This window comes from Oryza brachyantha, chromosome 5 (genome assembly GCF_000231095.2).
Source record: "Oryza brachyantha chromosome 5, ObraRS2, whole genome shotgun sequence".
Taxonomy (NCBI): Eukaryota; Viridiplantae; Streptophyta; class Magnoliopsida; order Poales; family Poaceae; genus Oryza; species Oryza brachyantha.
Window position 1 is genome coordinate 12,200,056 of NC_023167.2, and position 23,040 is coordinate 12,223,095.

At 42.6% G+C, this 23,040-nt stretch overlaps 3 protein-coding genes across 3 annotated transcripts; 1 reads left to right on the forward strand and 2 right to left on the reverse strand.

The window, feature by feature from the left end:
- Window positions 1-407: 407 nt before the first annotated feature.
- Window positions 408-3,018, reverse strand: LOC102706106 (isoamylase 2, chloroplastic). The gene has a single exon (XM_006655226.3). The coding sequence runs from the start codon at window positions 2,964-2,966 to the stop codon at window positions 555-557; it is 2,412 nt and encodes an 803-aa protein (XP_006655289.3). The 5' UTR covers window positions 2,967-3,018; the 3' UTR covers window positions 408-554.
- A 2,837-nt stretch (window positions 3,019-5,855) lies between these two features.
- LOC102716968 (CSC1-like protein At4g02900) lies at window positions 5,856-13,230 on the forward strand. Its single transcript, XM_006654297.3, has 12 exons — window positions 5,856-6,038; window positions 6,345-6,744; window positions 6,921-7,070; window positions 9,062-9,197; window positions 9,475-9,576; window positions 9,798-9,917; window positions 10,050-10,130; window positions 10,244-10,584; window positions 11,425-11,670; window positions 11,831-12,155; window positions 12,311-12,544; window positions 12,650-13,230. Exons 2-12 carry the CDS (start codon window positions 6,431-6,433, stop codon window positions 12,902-12,904), a joined length of 2,304 nt encoding a protein of 767 aa, XP_006654360.1. The 5' UTR covers window positions 5,856-6,038; window positions 6,345-6,430; the 3' UTR covers window positions 12,905-13,230.
- Window positions 13,231-13,678: 448 nt separating this feature from the next.
- On the reverse strand, window positions 13,679-15,140 carry LOC121054481 (pentatricopeptide repeat-containing protein At1g09900-like). The gene is made up of 2 exons (XM_040524364.1): window positions 13,778-15,140; window positions 13,679-13,695 (listed from the first exon to the last, which is right to left on the reverse strand). Exons 1-2 carry the CDS (start codon window positions 15,138-15,140, stop codon window positions 13,679-13,681), a joined length of 1,380 nt encoding a protein of 459 aa, XP_040380298.1.
- Between the last annotated feature and the right edge of the window lie 7,900 nt (window positions 15,141-23,040).

Here is a 23,040-nt window from a genome sequence, read left to right on the forward strand (position 1 = left end):
CAATTGCCTTTCCTTCAGTGGTCCAAAGCTCCCATGGAGGCAACTTCAACCGTGCTGATGCTACATTAACAAACCTGTTAGATCCCTCACAAAGGAAACTTTGTTGCTCTACAACATCAGAAAGAGTATTTGGACCAATTCTTTGCCCATAGCTTAACATAGCTGCAAAATTGCAACTAGAGTGATCTCCTGTGAAATTTTGTTTTGCACAAATTGTTTTCCTGAATATCATATATCACGGCTGTATTAGAAAACGCACTCGAAAACTATTTGCTGTTAGCTCCAGCAATATTATGTCTGTAGCTAGAAAACCTGAACATAATTAACTCTTATCAGGGAACATGACGTTAACAGATGTCACCCCCTTACAAAAAACAAAAATATACAGACATGGTATTATTTATATGGGGAAATGGTACATTTTATTATAATTATTATTAGCATTCTCATATACAATGGGCTGTAACTTATTGGGACCGCAGGTTTCTGACAGTAGGTATACACAAAATTTGTACTTATCTTAGGACTGTGACCTTTATGTTGACTGCAGAAAACTAGGCAAGAGCCCTCTTTGATTCAAACAAGACACACGTGTGCCCTTCCACATGATAAGAGGATAATCCTAGCATTTGTTGCACTTTAGGGTTACATTCGGTTGCAAAGAAACCTGGAAATGCAAGTGATGTATCAACCAAGCGTAACCAGATGGATCCTTCTGCAAGAGCAGGCAAGGTAGCACTCATTGATTCCTCGTTTGCATTGAAACAGATGTACAGGTCGCCTCTGACTGAATCTGCCGCCATTTCATCAACCTCAGCATTTATGTGCATGCAAAGGAAGTTGCTGGTTGGATCATCCCATCCTGGTTCAGATAGATCACTCCCGTACCAATGTATATTCTCGAGTTTTAGGAATTCCCTTCTCTGAAAGATATCGCCTCGCCGACTCCTGAGTGCAGTTAGAAACGAAATGAATCCAGTAATTTCCTTAACAAAAGTGGTCATCATGCCTCTCCAGTTCAGAGGCCCTCTATCCTTGTATGATACTGAACCAGCAGCGGAGTGCCCGCACTCATCTCCCATGTTCAGGACAGGAACACCAAGAGACACAAATAGAATAAATAAGAAGTTGCGTATCTGCCTTAGCCTTGTCTGAAGGACCACATTGTTCTCCGATGGACCTTCTTCACCACAATTCCAGCTTGACTCAGAGGCAAGATCATCATTGCTGAAACTCACCAAATCAACAAGAGAGAGTCCTGAATTCCTTGATACATAATTGAACGAAAATGCTGGACCTCTGGTGGAGAATAGGTCTCCACTGCCACACAAACGTGTAGCAAGATCACTAATAAGTGCTTCTCTCTTCAAAAATTTGCGCACATCAATAGAGAATCTAGTGTTCATCTCAGCCCATCTTTTCCAGTGAGGGAACAGAAATTGCACGTTGGATATGTCGAGTGGAGACCAAGGATCTGCAATGATCTTTGTATCGGAAAGAACTGGGTCAAAAGCTATTGCCTCAAGAAGGGGTGGACGAGATAAATATTCACCACCCGGATCTCTGAGAAGGAAAGGGGCATTGATGAAGCAAAACCCATCAACATGGAAATCAAGCACCCAATGACGGAGACTGTCCAAAATCAGCCTCTGAGTCACGGGCTGATTGCAATTCAATACACTTGCTTTGCATCCGGCCATCCCATTGGCAATGTAATACGAGGGATTGTCAATGCCACGCATTGATATCGTCTGACACTCCGATTCTCCTTCAGCAGTGTGTGTAAAAACCACCTCCAAGAGGACCTCTATTCCATTTTTATGCATTGCCTTAACTATATCCTTCATAGAATTGATAGCTGAAACACTAGAACCTTCACTGCTATACAAGTTCATTGGCGAAAAGAAATGGTACGGGAAATAAGGTCCTTTCACCTGATGAAATGGGAACACTGGTTCCAGCAAAATTGCATTGACACCAAGGCTCCTGAAATGTTCTATCTTTGCACAAAATCCAGAGAAAGTGCCGGCAGCATCATCCGGAAGACCACTCGACTTGTCCTTTGTGAACAAAGCCACATTTGCCCGGTACACCACGAGCTTCTCCAATGGCAGACGTGGGTGCCTGGCCCTGCCCCAATTGTAGCTCGGCACACTCGCCAACGAAGCGAAGCACCTCATCGACGGCGCAGTGACACCCTCGTCGTAAACAGAGTTGCCAGCGACGAAGTCGCCGATCACCTTGGCGTAGGGGTCCAACAGCGGGCGGCGGATGCCACCGCAGCAGAAGGCATAGCTGGCGTACCCCTCGACGCTAGCCAGAGAGACATGCCAGACACTGCCAGTTCGGTGGACGTACGGGTCAAGGTCGATCTCCAGCGCGGGCTCGCCGCCGCCGCCGCTGGCGTAGAGGTAGAGAGAAACGGCATTGGCATTCTTGCTATAGACCGCGAAGTTGACGGCCCCGTCGCCGGAGATGGACATGCCGAGCGGCGCCGGGCTGCCCGGCCCGACGCCGACCGGCACGCGGAAGCTCGTCTTGCGGTGCGTCAGTATCTCCGCCCCCGCCGCATCGGTCAGCAGGAACGAGAGGTAGAAGGGCGCGCGGGGCGCGTCGAAGGAGAGCTCGGCCGCGAGGGATGCCCCGCCAGCGGCCGGCGCCAGCGGGACGCCCTCGCCGGACCCCGAGGCGCGGAGCACTAGCCCGCCCTCCCGCCCGCGAGCGCCAGGCAGGCGCGGCACCTCGACGGACACCGCGTAACCCCCTCCCCCGCCGTCCCGCTCCTCCCCGGAGACCGCCACGTCCACCACGCCGTCGTCGTCGGTCCGGAAGCGGTACCACGAACGCGCGGCGCCGGCGCGGGCGAGGCCCGTACCGCACCGACGGAGCGAGCGGCGGGAAGGCGGGACGACCACGCCGCGGGGGCAGGATCCAAGCGGCGCGGGCGGCGCGGGGAGGGACGCCATTGGGCCGCCGTGCTTCCCCGTGTGCGATCAGCCGGCGCGGAATTCCGTCGAGCGGGTGGAGTGCATCGGAGGGGTCCCGTTGCTTGTACCGAACAACCGATGCGAAGAAGGCAAATGGAGTGAGGCGAGGCGAGGCGAGACGAGGCGTGGCCGCGTGGGGAAGAGCGCGCGGCACGCGGGGGGGAGTGGAGTGTGGGAGTGGAGGAGGAGGAGGCCGAGGCGCGCGCGGTGCGCGGCACACGTGGAGGCGGAGAGCAGGACGGGCGGGGGCGCGCGGCCGCGGGGCCGTTGTGTTGGCGACGACCTGTGGGCGGTGGTGTGACGAGCGTCGCGTGATTGCGTCGTTCTTTTTTTTCTTTTTTTTTCCTTTTTGGTGATCATCATGGGGAAAAGGAAGGGAGGTCGATTTGTTCATTTGCGTCGCACCGCTGGTGTCGCTGTCCACCGTTCGCTTATCGCGACGCAGAATCACGCAAAAAAAAACACAGCGTTAATCGTGTTTCGTCGCGGGCTCCGCTCGGGGTGCGCGTCCGTCCGTCCGTCCGCGTGAGGGTCCCCCGTCCCGTGTACTGTATGCAGTCGTGACTCGTGCGTGCGTGCCGTTCTGCTGGTCGGGCCGCCGGTTCACGATCGGCGTGGAGGATGATGCCCTTGCCCTACCAAGGTCGTGTCGTCGTGCTGCTGTCAGGTGGTGTGGGGAGGCGGGGGGCTACATCGCCGCAAGTGGCACATGTGGCGTCCGTCGTCTCGCGGGGTGGAGAGTGGTGGCGCCCAAAAAGTGAAAAGATCCAAGGAACGGGTTTGTTGGCTGGAGGTTCCTGGGTCCTCGTCCGTTCATGTCCAACCAAACTGCCACTCGATCTTACCTGCACGTTGCACGGATCTTGTTATCTGATCAATCGCTGGTTTTCGCCGAATTTTTTAAATTTTTATTAAATTATTTACAAATTTAATTTTGTTTTTAAAAATTCATATAACTAATCTCCTACCGCTCTCCTAGATGGTGAAATACTAACGTGTCAGCTATGCGGCTGGACAAGAAGGCCGTCAGCGACCCGGCCAGCCGTTTTGTATTTTGCCCCCTTCCGCACTTACAGAGGACGAGAACGGGATATTCGTAAAACGGCCGACCGTCACGCACATGAGGAGGGAGGCAGGGGCTGGCCATTTTTGCAGGCGGCTCCCTGCCGCCCTTACAGAGGGCGTTTTATGTTAGTATTGCTAATTACTATTAGTAAAAGTGTTAGATTTAGGTTAGATTTATTAAATATAGTTTAGTGTTAAATTTAGTATTAAATTAAGCTAACATTTTATTAAATTGGTTTTTAGTTTTGGTTTACAGCAACCATTGTTGTATATAATTATGTCATTAAAATAAATTATGAACTAAATAAAATATATTGCAGTTCATAATTTTTTATAAATTGTTAGTCCGAATGTTAATATAGCAAAGTAAAAATTATAGTATATATCAAAATGAGTTTGTAGTTTAGGTTTAATGGTAATATTTGTTGTATTAAAATACGCAATGAAAATAAAAAGTGATCTAAAGTATATTTAATGAGTAAAAAAGAGTTGTACTTAGACAAATTTACATATGTATTCATCGTGGTTAAATTAAGGTTACTTTAAATAAAATTAGTGTTAGATTAAGGTTACCTTAATTAAAATGAGTTTGTAGTTTAGGTTGATGGTGATTATTCATGTATTAAATTAGTTTAGTACAATAAATTGTGCACTAAACCAAATTCCAGTAGGGATTCGCCGCTCTGCAAACCTCCCCTCAACTCTGAGTGAGTGGATCGGGGAGGAGGAAAATGAGAAGGGGAAGGAAGCTGGCGACCTTATATAGGCTATTGAATAAACCGTCCTTATAGAGAGAGGCAAAGGGCCGCCTACAAAATAGCTAGCCCCCTCCCCCTCACAGGCGCGCCAGGCCGCCCATGATTTTTTTGCAATTACCCCTTCCCGCCCTCTGTAAGGGCGGAAGGGGGCAAAGTGCAAAGATTTATGCCACGCCGTCGAGCCATCTGCTATGTCAGCATTCTGTCCTCTGGGAGGGCGGTAGGAGGCTAGTCCTATGAATTTTTGAAACGCAAAATTAAATTTATAAATAATTTAATAAATAAAATTCCAAATTTAAAAAATTCGGTTTTCGCCGTCCTGGCTGTGGGCTGGGATGGGCTCGCCGTTTGTCGATTCCAATACACTGTGACAGTGTTTCTGCAGTGTATGGGCCGCAAGCTGCGAAACCATCTGCGCTGGCTGGATGGTGGCGCAACGGTGCTTCCGTTCGGTCGGCCCAGTAACCTACGGGCCAAAAGTCCAACGGTGAACGGCCGGCTTGCGCCGGCGGAGGGAAACACCCGCGCAGCGCATGCCCGTCAACTCCTACGAACGAGCACACAAATGGAGGCGCCACGGCCAGGCGAACCAACCGAGACGAGACGCACGTAGTGCCGAGAAATTTTTTTATTAAATAAACTTTTTAGCAAGTAATTACTAAACCATCGGACGATTTTTTTTTAAACTGAATCTTTTGGGCACGTTAGTATAGATAACGTGGCAAGACAACACTGTCACACCGCCTAATCGGCATGACATGGCGTATTATCAGTGAAGTAACAAGACAATGCTGCCACACTACCGTTTCGTCACACCAATGTTGGTGGCGTTGCCAAAAGATTCATAGCTGAAAATATTTTCTCGGAATGTTTAGTAATAAAATTATTTATTAAAAAGGTTTAAAAAAATTTAAAAAAAAATCTCGTGCCGGCCCCTCCCTCTCGCCTCGCCCATAAACAAGAGCAGCAAAATCCAGCGCGATCCCTAACAAGGAGGTCGGTCGTAACAGCCAACGACGGCGGCGGCGGCGTCGCGAAATCTTTCCCTCTCGGTTTTCCTACCGGGTTCCCACCTTGTTGTTGGCGGCCGGCCGCGCGCCGGCTGATCGATCGATCGTTCGTAACCTCGCTTTTCCTGCATCGCGTCTCTCCCCTCCAGCCTCGTCGCTTCCGACGTAGACCGGCCGAGAGGTCGCGCGCGCGTCTTGTCCCCGCCCCGTTGCCGCAGGTCAGTCTGAGAAGGTAATCGTGCGCGTGCGGGTGCGGCCTCGGTTGATCGATGCTGTGTCCTTCTTCCTCCATTCGTTCGCAGTCGATTTGGATACGATGTGTTCTTCCTCATCGGTTTCCATCGACCATTTCCGAATAAATTCATACGTTTTCGTCAAAAACCTTGTGAACATTCGATTTACCATTCATGTCTTCTCAAGTTTGGGACGATTATCATCACATAGTTTCATTCGACTTACCAATAACCTGACATGTTTATTGTGTTAACGCTGAACACAACTTTTTTTCTGATCATTTTTTTCAGTTCTTGGCAGAGATACCAGCTTTACAATTACAGCTACTTCTCTACATGATGCCTGTTCTTAACTGAGTCTCTATAGAGAGAGAGGAATGGGTTCTCTCACGGACATTGGCGTCGCGGCAGGAATAAACATACTATCCGCGTTGGGCTTTCTTCTTGCATTTGCAGTTCTCAGGATACAGCCTATCAACGACAGGGTATATTTTCCAAAATGGTACCTCAAAGGGACAAGAAGCAGCCCAAGACACCTGGGAAATGTCTTCTCAAAGTTTGTCAATGCTGATCTTTCGACATACATACGGTTCCTGAATTGGATGCCTGCAGCGCTGCAAATGCCTGAACCTGAGTTGATTGAGCATGCAGGTCTCGACTCCGCAGTATATGTCCGCATATATCTTCTTGGGTGAGCACTATATTCGTGTTTCGCGATAGTCCTTTCATGGCTTGCAAGAATTCAATTGACAGCTTTGTTATTAAGACTTGATGATTAGGATTTGGATTTCAGAACATAGACAGGTAATCGGTGTACTTTTAAAAGAATATTATGCTTACTGAATAGTTTTCTTGCTTCGCATGCAGGTTAAAAATATTTGTGCCCATTGCTGTGCTAGCCTTCATTGTTCTAGTTCCTATCAACTGGACTAGTGGAACTTTGGAGAACGAAAAGAGTCTCAGTTATGATCAAATTGATAAGCTTTCAATATCTAATCTTGGGAAAGGGTCTAAAAGGTATAATGCTCGGTGCTTTCATGTATGTGTTAGTAATACTTGCAGGGCAACCATGGATCATGTCTTTGGTGTGACTTAATACTCCAAACAGAAATTCGTGCGGTCATGCCTGTTCTAACTTTCCACCACGTAAAGGAATGCAAGGCTTGCCTCCAAACATTTCCCAATTATCTATGATTATTTTACTGGTTAGTTGCCATCAATTTTACCAAAACAAAATTTATGGTGCCCTAACCTCTAGCACTAGAATTCGATAAAAATATCGCCTTTGCTATTTTGCAGTCGCCTGACATTTTTTGTTATGCATCAGTCGATTTTGCAGCCGCAGGATGAAAACTATAAGATGATTGGTGCGTTTGTTTTTTGTATTTGGTCGGCAGGAGCGTATACGTGGCTGTACGTTGGGCTAGTTGGGCGTACACGGGGCTGTACGCGACTGTACGTGGTTGTACGTGGGTTTGTTGCCTCGTTGGTAAAGAAATCATCATCGTCATACAGTGAAAAAGATGATAATTTTTGTTTTCAAAATACTAGCATAATTAAACTAAGAGTAAATCAGAAATATGTTGTTTCTTCTTTTAGCAAAAACTTTACCAAAACTATTGCATAGTCTATTCGATCTCTTTTTTCCCCTGTTTTTGGGATGATGTTGCATTGTCTTCTTTTGTTTTATCCCTCAAAATTTGATCTGAGATTTGTTTGCTCTCTCAAAATTTGATCTAAATTTTGCTATTTATTGGCTTTTATTATTAGCCATGGGTCACCTAAACTTGTTTAATATCTATACTAAACTTGCACATAGTTTAGCTAGCATAAGTCGTAAGATATGGAAATAAGCAACTTTAGTATAAACGATGGGCAACTTTGATATAAACTAAGTGCAATAATTGGTTTTAGAAGTATTTTGTTTGAGCTTGCACAATTTATATACTAAACTTGCAAAGAGTTTTACTAAAGTTGCATAATATGGAAAAGTACAACTTTTACTATAAATTAAGTGCAACTTCACTGCATATGAAGTGTAACTTCTCGTATAAACATGACTGACACATTAATCCCAAAGGTATAAAAAATACAAAAGAATTCTATAGCACATATACAGACTGGCCGAAAATAGATCTAAATTTGAGAAAAAAAATCCAGTACCAAGCCTAACAGAAAATCAGCCCAGTAACAGATCCAAATATGTTAACGTAGTCATTAGTCTGTATTGAAATTTAATACTCATACCTTTGGTCTATATTGGAAAGCCCAAATAGGATAGGTGTAGTCCAAAACACCAAAGCCCAAATATCCAAAATATGAGGCATGCGGGTCGTGTTCCCAATTTGACCAGCGATCAACACACGCATAGTGGATGACGTTAGATGCATATCTTATGGTCCATAATGAATCGACTGACACATTCCAAAAAATCAGTCACATGTCCAATAGACAGACCCTAAAATATTGAGTCACGATGGCTCCTGCAGAATTTTTCTAACCAACACAAATGCCTGAGAATGTGCACAAGAAGTTGCTATATATGTTTTTAGTATAAAATTAGGTACACCTAATAGGTACTATGTACCCCAAAGCGTAAAATTTATCAAAGACCGTAAAATTTCAGTTTCTTCGTCATCAATTTCAGAAGCGAGAGTTTAACTGAATTTATATGTTATGTCGGATATCCTGATAGCATTCACAGTGTAATAACTAGGATGATTTTCATAAAATTAAATGAGTTATCACATAGGATAAAAAATGATATGGATGTGAGTTAACGAAGAAAGAGAAAAAAACACATGATTTCTACATAACACCCAAGACATAATGAGGAGATAAGTAACATTAAATCCACATATAAATTAGTATTGTCTATATTGTAAGAGTGGTGTATAATAATAGTTTTATGACGCAGATGGTATAGAAACCATGACCATCCTGCATGAGAATTGCTCTGATGATGTTGCACTTGGACTGAATTTATGACTTCTTATCCATGTCAACAGATTTTGGGCACACATAGTAATGGCCTATGTATTCACGTTTTGGACGTTTTACATTCTGTATCGTGAATACAAGGTTGTAACAACCATGAGATTGCGCTTTCTTGCAAATCAGAACCGTCGAGCTGATCAGTTCACGGTAAGAGAGATTTTTTCCCATAACACTCTGATAAGCGAATTTAAACTAGTTACTTAATACCTTCGTATTTTAATAGGTAATATCGTTGACTTTTTGGTATATTTAATCATTCATTTTATTAAAAAATAGTGAAATATGTTTATCTATTAAAATATGGAGGGTGCAGTAGGGTGTATCAACTTTGCAAATAATTGTAGTTTTGCTTTAAATCTATATTAGATTTACTGCATTGAAAATTTCCCTAAGTTCGCATATTCCTTCTTTCTTCGCTATCTAGGTCCTGGTGAGAAATGTACCACCTGACCCAGATGAAACAGTTAGTGAGCATGTTGAGCACTTCTTTGCTGTCAATCATCGTGATCATTATCTCAGTCACCAGGTAATAACTTTTGCCAGCTTCATTCCGCTGTGGACTGCAGCGCTGTTGTTGTGTTAAAATAATAAAATTAAGTAGAACGTTCAAATAATAAACAAGTTGTTTTGTTCTGTTCTGTTCTGTTCTCATGAATAACACACGGTTCTTAACTCTAAGCACGTAACAAATACTCCCGTCCAAATGTTTGCTTCTCATTTAATTTATTTTTATCATATGGCCAACAGACTGTATACAATGCAAACACCCTTGCCGGTTTGGTTGAGAAGAAGAAAGGCTTGCAAAATTGGCTGGTCTACTACGAAAACCAGCATGCCAAAAACCCAGCCAAAAAACCAACTATGAAGGTACTGCCTGTCTGTTGCAAAGTTATTCACTTATTCTCATGGACCCAAAGTGTTTATCATCTATGAAATAATTTTAGTTTCTGGCTTTCGTCTAGTTTTGCAATTGGCATGACTCAACTACATTTCTTATAGACAGGATTATGGGGCCTTTGGGGGAAAAGGGTGGATGCTATAGAACACTACACAACTGCAATTGAGGAGTTATGCAAACAGGTATTATTTCATTGGAAGAAGCATTTCATCATCCTGATAGTGTCACCATCTTGATAAACATTTTACCTTGTAAAAATCAAAATACTAAACATAGTTGGATGCCTGCATTGCAGGAAGATGAGGAGAGACAGAAGGTGATGACTGATCCTAATGCTATTATGCCAGCAGCATTTGTATCTTTCAAAAGCCGCTGGGGAGCTGCTGTTTGTGCTCAAACACAACAGACAAGCAACCCAACGATGTGGCTTACCGAGTGGGCCCCAGAACCTCGGGATGTTTTCTGGCCTAATCTCGCAATCCCTTTCGTCGAGCTCTCAGTTAGGAGGCTTATCATGGCTGTTGCACTCTTCTTTCTGACCTTTTTCTTCATGATACCAATTGCAATTGTCCAATCGTTGGCAAACCTAGATGACATTGAACGGATGCTTCCTTTCCTGAAACCCATAATAGAAAGGTGACTCTCATTATCCAATGATTTGCAGTTTATTTCCATAAAGAGGCATTTGTGGCATGCTGTTTATTAGTGCATCTACAACTTTTTTGCCTTCCTATCACGAGAACAGTTAAATAGGTCCAAGTTTTCAGTAGCGATTACTGGCACGATGGTAACACACTGAAATAGTATCCGATGCCATAAAAATAATGCATATGTATTTCAAACTGGACGTATGATTGAAAAAGAATGCAATTCGTTAGTTCACATTACTGACATGATTTCTGGGAAGCTATTTGTTTCCGCGCTGTTGAGTACTTATTTCATAAAAAGACTATTTTCTCACAAATTAGGATATGTAAGTTATTTTTAGATTTGGGTAGAAGTGAACTGTTACCTTCTACATTTCTTCATCATGGAACAAGGAGTAATCTCTGAATATTGGAATTGAGTACAACCACTGAAATGTTTCTTGCTGTTTCCAGCCTTTAGTAAAAACCCTTAAAAGAGTGTTACTGTTGGGTGCAACTCCTGGAGCTAGCACTCTGCTATGCTTGGACCGTGTGTTCAGTTCTGGATGTTCCTTTGCATTCCTTTGAATCTGGAAAACTATACGGCTATCATATTTAGATAATGACACGCCAAACATTTATATTACAAACAACATATTGATTTGCAAATGCATAGATTCATGACTCGGGTTCATGTTTAAACTTTAAACACTTACAAATTTTCCATGGTTGGATAACAAAGTGAGAAAAGAAAACAATAATCCTCACATTTACCACGTTAATGCTGTTAACTGTTTGCCCCGTACTGTGTTGCTAGATCTAAAATCATTTCTGATGCAATGTACTGCAGAAATTCATTGAAGTCAATTGTGCAAGGTTTCTTGCCAGGAATCGCATTGAAAATCTTCCTTATACTTCTCCCAACAATTCTTATGACCATGAGCAAGATTGAAGGTCATACATCACTATCTGGACTGGACAGGAGGACAGCGTCGAAGTATTACCTGTTCCTTTTTGTCAATGTATTCTTGGGGAGTGTAATAACTGGAACAGCATTCCAACAGCTCAACAATTTTATCCATCAGTCAGCTAACAAGTATGCTCAATCTGTTGTTGCTTCTTTATTATGGACATGGTTAGGGAGTGTGTTTCCATGGCCCTCTGACCCGATTACTTACAGGGTGGTCAGTGTTTACCATTTAGTCAACAATATTAATACCTTATTTTGACACCTTTTGTCCTTTCATTTTCACAAGAATTCCAGAGATTGTCGGAGAATCCATCCCCATGAAAGCTACATTTTTCATCACATACGTAATGGTTGATGGTTGGGCTGGTGTTGCTGCTGAGGTTCTTAGGTTGAAAGCGCTGGTCATGTTCCATATAAAGAATACTTTCTTGGTCAGAACTGAGCGAGACCGAGAGCAGGCCATGGACCCTGGAAGCCTGGACTTTGGCACAACAGAACCAAGAATACAATTGTACTTTCTGCTTGGGCTTGTATATGCTGTTGTGACACCAATTCTTCTACCTTTCATCATAGTGTTCTTTAGCCTTGCCTATCTTGTATTCAGACACCAGGTACTAGTCTGCCTTCTGGTTCATATATACCTTTTTATCGTATTGTTCACGCCTTCACAGCACATTCATAATGGCTGAAGCATACATTTCTGATCATTCTTCAATCATCTCTTAGCATATTTTGCTAATCACTTTTTCTGCTTCTTTTTTGCAAGATCATTAATGTCTACACTCAGCAATATGAGAGTGGCGCACAATTCTGGCCAGATGTCCAAAGACGACTAGTTATAGCATTGATAGTATCACAAATCCTCCTGTTGGGACTGCTGAGCACACAGGAAGCAGAGAAGTCCACTGTCACTCTTATTCCTCTTCCTGTACTGTCCATATGGTTCCACCATTTTTGCAAGGGCCGCTTCGAGCCAGCATTTATAAAGTTCCCCTTGCAGGTTAGACTGAAACGTTACTCTTCACAGATGCATTCACAATAGCATATAGTGAAACTAAAAACTAAGCTTGAACAATCCTAACACATATGCATTTTTGTCTTGCAGGATGCAATGGTAAAGGACACACTGGAACGGGCAAATGATCCAACCCTGAATTTGAGAGAGTACCTGAAGGATGCATATGTGCACCCAGTGTTCCATAAAAATGACATATACGAGCTTGTTGCCATTGATGAGGAAGAGAAGAACCCCCTTGTGGCCACAAAGCGCCAATCGCGAATGAACACACCAGTAGATAGCAAATTCAATTCCAGTTCTGGCATTAATGAAGGAGAGTTCAGTCGAATGGCTCCTACCTGAAGCTTGATTTTTCATGAGTCAATGTAAACATTTTGCAGTTTGGTAAATTGTAAATGTTCAGGCAAAAAAGGAAATACAGGGTTTAACAGGATAAAACCATATGTCATGATTAGCATTTACATTACCACATTAGCATATTGCCTTGTAAAATCTTATACTAGAACTATCAGAGCATTTAAGCACTTACCAAACCAACCGGTCGAACTATCATCTAGCTAAATGAAGCATAGTTTAACAAACTATGATGATAGGGAATGTGACGATGGCTTATAATTAAGTGCTATCTAGGAAACTAGTTAATTGTGAGAAGATTGGAGGTGTCAAATTAAATTCAAAAGGCATTTAATTAAACAAACTGCATAGTTCAATTTTAACTAAGATCTCCATATTTTTTCTTTTACAAGGAAAGAATATAAAATAAAGATTTACTACCTCCGTTCCATCATATAAGCAGAAATGCTTATATTTTGGAACAGAGATTGCATTAAAAAAAAAGAATGAGTAAACTAAGACTACTGAGAGCATGCAGTTATAATGCACATTAGCAGCTCCAGCGTACAGAATTCTTTGTGTTGACTGGTGGAGCAAAAACTCATCTCAATCTGAGCAGTCTTTCCAATATATAACACACTTTGTACATTTCTATGCTTTGACAGTATCCATTCTTACAAAAAACCTTGATCAGTTCCTGGTAAATATACACTTCTATTATAAAGCCTTGTCCAAGAACACATCCAATTAGAGTATGCAATTCACCGAGCATACCACCAACAATTAGACCTCGTACAATACTGAGAAATGCAGATTGGAAGAAGTCAACTTCGAGCGATTGATAGATACAGCAAAGAGCCACCAAGAATTTCTTTTCTCTACAGAGACAATCAATCACAAGACTGTAGGTGATGTCATTGGGAGCAATGCCCTCCCCAATCATCTTATGAAGCAAGAGGAAAACTTCATTGGCTTTCCCGGTAACACTGCGATGACGGATTAAAGTATTGTATGTGATAACGGTAGCTACAAATTCTTTGCTTTCCAGCAGACAAAACGCTTTATGAAGTCTCCCCAATTTACAGAGGCTGTGGATAACAATGTTGAATGTCCAGCTATTTTGAGCAATGCCTTTCTTGGTCATGTCAGTGAAAAGTTTGACAACAGACAACCATCTCCGCTCATCACAAAGCCTCCTCATCACAGTGTTATAATTGACAACATTCACATTCCACCCAAGCTCTGTGCTGCACTCCAAAAGGTGTTTTGCAGACCATGCAGTTGAGCTACGACAAACACCATCAAGAAGGATATTTAGAGTCACCTCATTAGGTTGCAAACCGTTGGATAGCATCTTTTCAACCAATGCGAAGCTCTTGTCAATTCTGCCAGCTTTGCATAGCCCATCCATATAACTGCTATATGTGATTGCATCTGGTGCCCACCCTTTTGCACTGCTCTCCTCAAGAAGGGCATCTACCTCCTTGAAAGCCCGAACCTTGCAGAGAGCTTCAACCAAGACATTGTAAGTAGCTGTACTTGGAACACAACCACTGGTAATCATCGTGTTCAACAGTCTCTTGGCCTCATGCATCCTCCCACTCGCACAATATGCGTGCATGATAGGTGTATATGTGTGCGCATTGGGTTGGTATCCTTCCTCCAGCATCAAGTCCAGCACGCCCAGAGCTTCAGCCACCTGCCCGGCACTGCACAGCCCAGATATCAACGTCGAGTAGGTGACCACGTCGGGGGCCACACCATTCGCCCCCATCCAGTGCACAACCCCGTACGCAGAGTCGAACTGCTGCAGGCGGCAGGCGTACACCCCAACAAGCACCGTGCACGCCGCGGCATCGGGCTTGACGCCATCCGCAGCCATGGCGTCGAGCACGGCAAGCGCCGCGCCCGGCCGGGACGCGGACGAGAGCGCCGCGGCGACCGTGGTGAAGCAGGCGGCGTCGGGGCGGCGCCCGAGGAGACCGCGCATTTCGTCGAGCAGGTGGAGCGCGCGGTCCGCGCCAGCGCCGCCGTCTCCTCCCGACTCCGCGTGCGCGGACATGAGGCGGTTGTAGTCGTAGGGGTGCGGGGACCGCGGGCGGGTCGGGGGAGGCGGGGCCCGGGGCCGGTCGGAGAGCTCCTTCGCGAGGGCGGCGAAGCGGAGGAGGAACCGGTGGTCTCGGTGGGGGCCGGAGGAAAGGCAGCGGAGGAAGAGGCGAGGGAGGCGACGGGAGGGGTAGTGCATAGGGTGGTGTGGAAGGCGGCGGCGGCGACATCTGAGAGCGGCGGCCGGGCGCAGCGTTGCAGCCGACGGCGGAGCGCGCGACGGCGCGACGGTGCGCAATGCAATTCCGTTCCGTAGGAAGGAAATGGGCCTGAACTTGAATGAAATGCAACCAATCCAAAATGTGGTCGAGGGCTGTGGGCTTTGTTTAGTTCCAAAAAAATTTTCCACCGATATCAGATCGAATTTTTGGACACCTTAATAAAACATTAAACATAGGTGAACCAAAAAATTAATTACACAGTTATGGAAGAAATCTTGAGACAGATCTTTTGAGCCTAATTAGTCCATGATTAGTCATAAGTGCTACAGTAACCAACATGTGCTAATGACGGATTAATTAGGCTCAAAAGATTCGTCTCCCGGTTTCTAGGCTAGCCGTGAAATTCGTTTTTCATTCGTGCCCGAAAACTCTTTCTGACATTCAGTCAAACGTTAGATGTGATGTTTTTGCCAAAAAAATTTTGGCAACTAAACACCACCTTATTCTCATACCCGTGCCGCTTTTTTTCTCTTTTGTTTTTCAAGTAAAATTGTGTTCACCAATTTAGTGCTATATAACTTGAAAAGTATAAGCATACATGGTGCAGCAACTTGGCTAGTGAGCCTATTTTAGTATAAAATGTGGCCACTTAGAATTTAGTGGTCATTTGAGAGGCCTAACTTAGAGAGTATACCTCGTAGCTTAGTATGCTTAGGGTCATTTAAGAGGCATACATAGCTCATTTAAATTTGACTCGTAGCTAATTTAAATTTGATTTTCTATATCTCTATTTCAATGATTATAAAAAAAATCCATCCTCTATATTTGCTTGAAATCTAGTCGATCATCCATATTACATCATATGTATCTCACTTGACTATATTTTACTAGTATATATCAACTACTCATTCTTCCTTAAGCATATGTTGCTCAATAAATAGTGAAAACTCTAAATTTGAAGTTTCTGTTTGCTCATATGGATGATGGCTAAAACTAAAGGATGTGTTGGAGGAAATATGGGCCATATTTTCTACCATTCGTCCTCTATTTTATAAATGAAGTATGAGATGAATGAATTGTTGAGCATGCTTTTAGCTAGAGCACACATCTCTTTCAACACTCTTTTATCGCCGTCGATGAGGAAACGTTAGTAAAACTACATTTCAGTAATCCGTTTGGCCTTAACCTCTATGCAAGAAAATCTAACGTATAGACCTATGATTAGGTAACTACTTCAGGTCATGGGTACCTGCGCTCTAGAAAGGTTACCGGACTAGGGTTAAGTGAGGCTGTTCAAACTTCACGGCCTTCACTATCGGATGTATATGAGTAAAGGATCACTTACCCATGTTTTTGCCTCGGTGTTGTCTTATGATGGATTTGTCATTTGTGTTACATCGAGAAAATCATATCCTTAGTGAAAATGAAATACAAAGGAGTTTTGCAACAAAATAATCTATGGAGGCTGAAGTAGCCTTAGGAAGGTGTTTGTTGCACAGTTTCACTAAATCAACGTGCTTGCGTTAAGACGAATCATAATTGCATGGCAACAAAACCATAGGTATGTATTTATCAATATACTTAGTTTTCAAGTTTGGCTACTAAATTACAAACCCCCTCCCCCCACCCTTGCTAAGTTTGTGTACACTTTGCACTCTTTTTTTTAGAACATACATGTGTAGGTCAAACATATCGGCTCCAAAGAAATCACAACTTTGCTCGTAGTGTCCTCCTAATCTCTATAAATTCAAAACCCCACCTCATATAACTTGAAATCGTAGTTTTAACTCAAGTGAGGCACCATTTGAATGAGCTCATTGGATTAGCTATTTCCTCGTTTCATATCGCACACGATCCAAGTTGTTAACGGTGAAATTTTTTCGCAAAAAATTCCAATATAAGAGTTTCTTTTTTAAAAAGGTAAATAAATCCATTTTCAAGTTTATAATAGTTAATAATTAATTAATTATGTGCTAACAACTTTTCTCATTTCACATGCTATCACAAAGCTTGGCCCAACAACTAATTTGAACAATGCCTAAAGTGCATGGTATGTCATTAAACTTGTTCGGTTGTGCCACTTAGGTCATAGTACCCACAAAATGTAGAACAAGCACTAAAAATCTTATTTTGATATCGATAATTGGTCCAAATGTGTGTTGACCTGCCTTGGATGTCAATGTGGCATGTTGACATTAGGCCACACTAGATTGAGTGGGAGTCTCATCTGTAACACATATTCTCTTCAAATACATATAGTCAAAATGAGGCACTAAAAATCAATCTCTCCTTCCAAAATCCCTAGTTGTTGGATCTCTAACTTTCTATCCAATTTCTCCTTGTCATAGTCAATTCCTTAACCCTTGTTGCACCCTTATTCCTTATCTCCTCCTTCGGTCTCCGAGTTTTCAAGCCTCAATTGCTTCAATTCGATATATCCACCATTAGGTTTTTCAATTTGTTGTTGTCATGGATGCGTGCTTGAGTTTATTAGCCTTGACCCGACAGAAGCAAACAGAACATTGATATAAGCAGGGGTGGCTTGATCTTTCAGTGAGTTGAAGATAGTTACCATTTAAGGGAAGTTATTGATCGGACTACAACCGTACGAGACGTTATGTGTTGCACCTTAGCAATCGATATACCTCTTCGTGAGTTGTTAATCTTATGGTGCAACTCAACCTTGTTTTTGCAAACAAATTGAGAAACAAGAATTATATAAGAGCAATATGAATTGCTAACTAAGAATTAAAGCTCGGGATATATTGGAACCACTTGATAAGGTGGGGCTTCGGAAACATGTAACTAGGTGGTCTAGCGACCATGCACAAATATAAGGTAAAGTAACAAATAGCTAAACTTTAATCTTAACAAAACATGAGAAACCCTAAGGGGTATCTATTTGTTTAAAGAGATAGAAGAACGACCCATCCACCTGGTTAGGACGCAAATAACATGGGTACCACTTGGGCCAGGATCCCAGATGCAGTTATAAGCCCATAGACCTAAGACAGATGGTGTATCATATTGTTTCTTCAATTGTAGCTGGCTCGAGTGGAATTTGGAGATGAGTTTGGAACCATTGTAAATAGAACTCTGGAATCTCTCCACCAAGTACTCATGTGACCAAAACGAAGGCCATATGCAAATTTGTCGGCCATTTGAAGTCAACGTTGTCTCCAGAGGCTGAATTGGATTCTAGAACTTTGAGACTTGATCTCTCGCTCTTCTTATTGACATAGGATGCAAGCATTGGTTGTATCCAAACAAGTCATGGTCTTATTATGTTTCTCCCTCTAATTATGTGTAGCCACAATCTTGCTGCCATCTTTCACCAACATGCCCATTTATGTGCATATAGGGACTAAGATGAAAATCCCATGCAACATCTTTAGAATTTGCCATGTAACTTTCTACCAAGCCAAAAGTCTCATGGGTGGCCTAAGCCTTGCCCATTTCTATGTCTAGCCTTGGTGCTAGATTGAGGGCCTACTTGGGGGGAGATTCTAGCAGCTGCATTTCAAATAGTCCAAATTATCTTCCTAGATTCTGATAGTTTATAATAATCTAGAAAATAAACTAGAAACCATAAGCTAGAAAACCCAAATGTTGTAGATTCTGATAAACATGCTTCTCACCATCTACTTATTGGAATCTTAAGCTCCCAAATAAGGTTTGAGTCTCTTCCACACCCTCCTTATGCCCTAATTTTCTCATGGCGACATAGATCACGCAATCACTACTTTACCCTTCCCGCGCTAACAAAAACCTAGAAACTAGGGATGCGAGTTGTGTAGAAGTATAAGAAACAAAGGGGCTCTTTGCATATTGAATCCCTAGCATGCAAAGTGAGTTGGTGCATGTCTGGACGAGTGATGTACACAAGGATAAGATTAGGTACTAATTCTATATTTTAAGAGAACGAGGACATAACCAAACAAGTTTAAGAACATTATGTGAACTTTACTCTTTTAACTCAAATTCACATTTCCAAATAAAAACTCACTACTTTCAACCTAGAATTCTCGTACTTCAACTTGAAATCAATAAATTCAAGTTTCAGACTACGGACACTAGGTTTCAATTTGGATGTGCTAATATCTTTGAATAAAATTGAATGGAGGAATATTTTCTCCTCTTTTTGATCATATTCCCTCTATGGTCGATGGAATCAATAGACATGTCGAATGTCAAAGGGACCTAGACAATGGGAGAGTAGGCAAAAGGGTTAGGGGTGGACCTAGCCTAGGCCAATGTATGAGTCGGCCCATATCTTGTTTTGAACTTTTGGCTATTGTTGAACATGATGAAAGATTGTCCAAGTCTACTGGCTTTTAGCCCAACTCTAGGCCATTGCTTAGATTGCGTGGACCCTAACTAAAAGGGTATGCACACTGTGCAACATTGACTAGATGAGAACCTTTTTTTTTTAAAAGAGAAAGATACAAATCATTTTGGATTCCAATCATGTACACCACGAGAAATTCAGGAAACGGGTGATCCAACCCACTGATGACCATAACATAGCAGTTCATGGAATATATCGATAAGGTTGATGATTGCAACTAAAAATTTGAATCTACTAGATTAATCCCCATCACCCTTAGTATGTATATGCTTTCTCTATCCAATTGTGACATGGCCACCATATATATAATCTCTGTTAGAACAAACTCAACAATTCATCTATCCTATCATCCATCCTGAAAATAGATGATGTTAGGAAAAAAAAAGTTTTAGCAGATCATCTATCACATCATCAAAAAATAGAGCATCATCTATATTGGAAAGAGAAACTCCAAATATAGATGTTGCCTCTCCTCCATCCATATCTCAATATCCAATCACAAGAGGAGAAAACAATATCAACATAAGAGGATGTAGTTACAAATATTAATAAAATATATATGGATGATGCGATATGTATGTTTTGTTGGAGTAATGCATAATATGAATAGAAAATCTATTTTAGATAATCATCCAAATGATAATATGGATGATAAAATTTGGATGAGCTGTTGGAAATGCTCTTGTTGAGAAGTTAAGATGACATTGAATGGAAAGTTGAAGACTTGAAGTTCACCAAATCAACAGACCACCACTCAAGCTCATCTCAACCCCATCAAGTGTAGAATAATACAAGCCTATTTTTGAAATGGAATTCATATGAAGTTCCAATATATCCATTTATATGATATTTATTGCAAGCTTAACAATAAATCAAGCTCGTGCGTGTCAAGATATGATAAGAAGTGGATAAAAAACTTGGGGCCATGAGCTCGGATAATTTCAAAAGCTAAAAAAGCTCCTTTCGTGCACATGCACCCTCATCTTTTCACTTCTAGTTATACTTATAAGATACATTTAAATTTTAAACCTTAAATATGGTTTCGTGAGCTCGGGTCATCTCAAAAGCCAAATGGACCTCCTTCCCTCATGGTTTCTGAAACGAGTGGAGCTATTTTTTTTACAAGGTTCACAAGTCAGTACAAGCTTGCTCGAGCTAAGCTAAGCTAAGCTCATATTTTAGCTTGTTTCCTAAACCAAGCTGAGCTTTTATGTTCTTGTGAGCATTCATTGCTCGACTCATTTGCACCTCTGGTTATTTATATTCATTTTTTAGAGTCGTTAAACTTCTCCTTAAATAAATGCTATCCATCTTTTGTATTGTTCGTGAGATGCCATCCATCTCATTTTAATGAAACCCGCAGCAACACAAACTACCCATTACATCATTTGCATGAACTGACCAAAGCCCATCTTCTATTTTTTTTATTTGACGTCGTTTACTTTTGAGTTTATGTTTTTACTATTCATCATATTCAAAAAAGTTATATAATTTTAATTATTTTGTTATGATTTACTTTATTTTAGCATGACATATAGTTTTGAGTAATTGAATTTTTTTTGAGTAAGATAAATGATCAAATATAGATCTAAAAGTTAATGATGTCAAATAAAATAATTGGAGGGAATACTAACATGCATCAAAATGATAAACCACATCAAAAGACCTTTCAATATACTCCTATTAACATCTATCTAGTCGAAATGTATAAAATCACGACATCTACAAAAATCAAGATGATCTTAAGTTTAAGTTTTGTTTACGCACATCTCAAGTCATAGCAGCTATAGGCTCCTCCGCACGGGTGGATCCAACACGCAACCCTCAAAAAAACTTAAAATTATGAAGCCCTACTATGGTTATCTAAAATTTTAATGCTAAAGATCAATTAAAAAAAAGACCAAAACATAATATCGCTTATTATGATGCTTATAAGTCAAAATTTTAATTTTAATTTTTAATTTGGAGTTTATTTTATAGTTTTTAACTGAACTTTATTTTTCAGCTTTGAATTTTAATATCGCTAAAAATATATATATGAAAAATTATTCATAAATTATATTTTATTATAAATATATCGTTTGATTTTTCTAAAGACAAACAATCATAACTAGATTATTAAGGGGCTATTTGTTTGAAGGGGCTAATCCATAAGTCCCTCCACTTTAGTCACTTTTATCCTCTAAAATACCAAACAACAGAGACTAAAACTATCTAGGTTCATAAGTCTCTAGGGGAGGTGCTAAAAATGACTAAAGACCTATAGTACATCTGTTCTACTATTTTAGGCCTATAGCTATGTATGTGTGTTGTGTACTGTTGAGTAGGTCATTTAATGAGACTTTAGTTCCTTTTAGTCTCTCCAAATAAACATAATAGGACTAAAACATGAATCTCTTTTTAGTCCTACGAACTAAAATTTTAAGTCTAAAACTTGTGAAAACAAATATCACCTGAGACTAGGCTGCCTCGGCATGTCAGCAAAGCCATACGGAGGCATGGTTGGTGCCCAACTACCCGGCGTCCCCGCGCGCCGCTCGCTGACGGAGTGTTTGGTCGCCGGCTCAGCCAAACTCCAGGAGCGCAGCCGGTCGCCGCTCGTGACGTCCACTCTCCGCCTCCGGCGAGCCGTTGGACTTGGAAGTTTGAAGTGGTTGGTTGGCCCTTCCACTTCCATGGCAACACACTCTCTCCCCGTCATCCCAACACCTCATGCAGTCATGCACGCATAGGCTACACGTGTCCTCCGAGGACACGCACGGAGACGCCGACGTGTGGGGTCAAAGAAACACGCGGCCCCACGTGTAAGCCTCACGGGTCACTCCACCCTACGTCTATCTATCTATCTATCTATTGTGTTCGGACGGCGTGGTTATTTTCTGAAACAAAACAAGAAAAAAAAAAGAGAGCACAAAACCGAGCGAGAGAAAGACGGACAAGCGCGAGCTGTCTCGCAGCAGAGCGTACACGGACGCCGCAGCAGGCCAGCAGCACGGTGCCAAATTCCCAACGTCTTTCCCCGTCGCCCACTGACACGGCGGGCCCACCACCCCCGACACGGGCCATCGTCCAAATAGAAAAGTAGAGAAGCGAACAAAAAGCGGTGGGAAAAAGCGCAGGTGCCAGTAAAATACAGGAAAGCCCCCGCGTTTTGCCGCTAGTTACGTTATTTACCGCGTTTGGCTAGGCCGCAACCCCGCCCGCGCGCCCGCGCCACCCCTCCCAAAGCAGCCAAAGGACACGGCCACAGCCACAGGAGCACGCGCGGGGCACTGACCACGGTCCACCCCACCACTCCGCACGGACAGGTAGAAAACCCACCGCCCGCTGTCAACGTGGCCCCACGTAGGGCGGACCCACATGTCGGTGGGGGGAGGACCCCGCGGGTTGGGTTAAAGGGTTAAACCCCCCGCGACCCACACCACCACCGAGCCCCTCGCCGCGCCAGAGCGAGCGCGCTGCTGCTGCGGCATTGGGACGAGCACCCAACGAGGCAGCGACAAGCCGTTCCTAGATCCACTCGCCCCACG

Coding starts and splice junctions, on each gene's coding strand:
- LOC102716968 (XM_006654297.3), top strand. CDS start 6,431: ATGGGTTCTCTCACGGACATTGGCGTCGCGGCAGGAATAAACATACTA. Junction 12,156..12,310: donor ATCTTGTATTCAGACACCAG/GTACTAGTCTGC, acceptor CTTTTTTGCAAG/ATCATTAATGTCTACACTCA. Junction 12,545..12,649: donor TTATAAAGTTCCCCTTGCAG/GTTAGACTGAAA, acceptor TTTGTCTTGCAG/GATGCAATGGTAAAGGACAC.
- LOC121054481 (XM_040524364.1), bottom strand. CDS start 15,140: ATGCACTACCCCTCCCGTCGCCTCCCTCGCCTCTTCCTCCGCTGCCTT.
- LOC102706106 (XM_006655226.3), bottom strand. CDS start 2,966: ATGGCGTCCCTCCCCGCGCCGCCCGCGCCGCTTGGATCCTGCCCCCGC.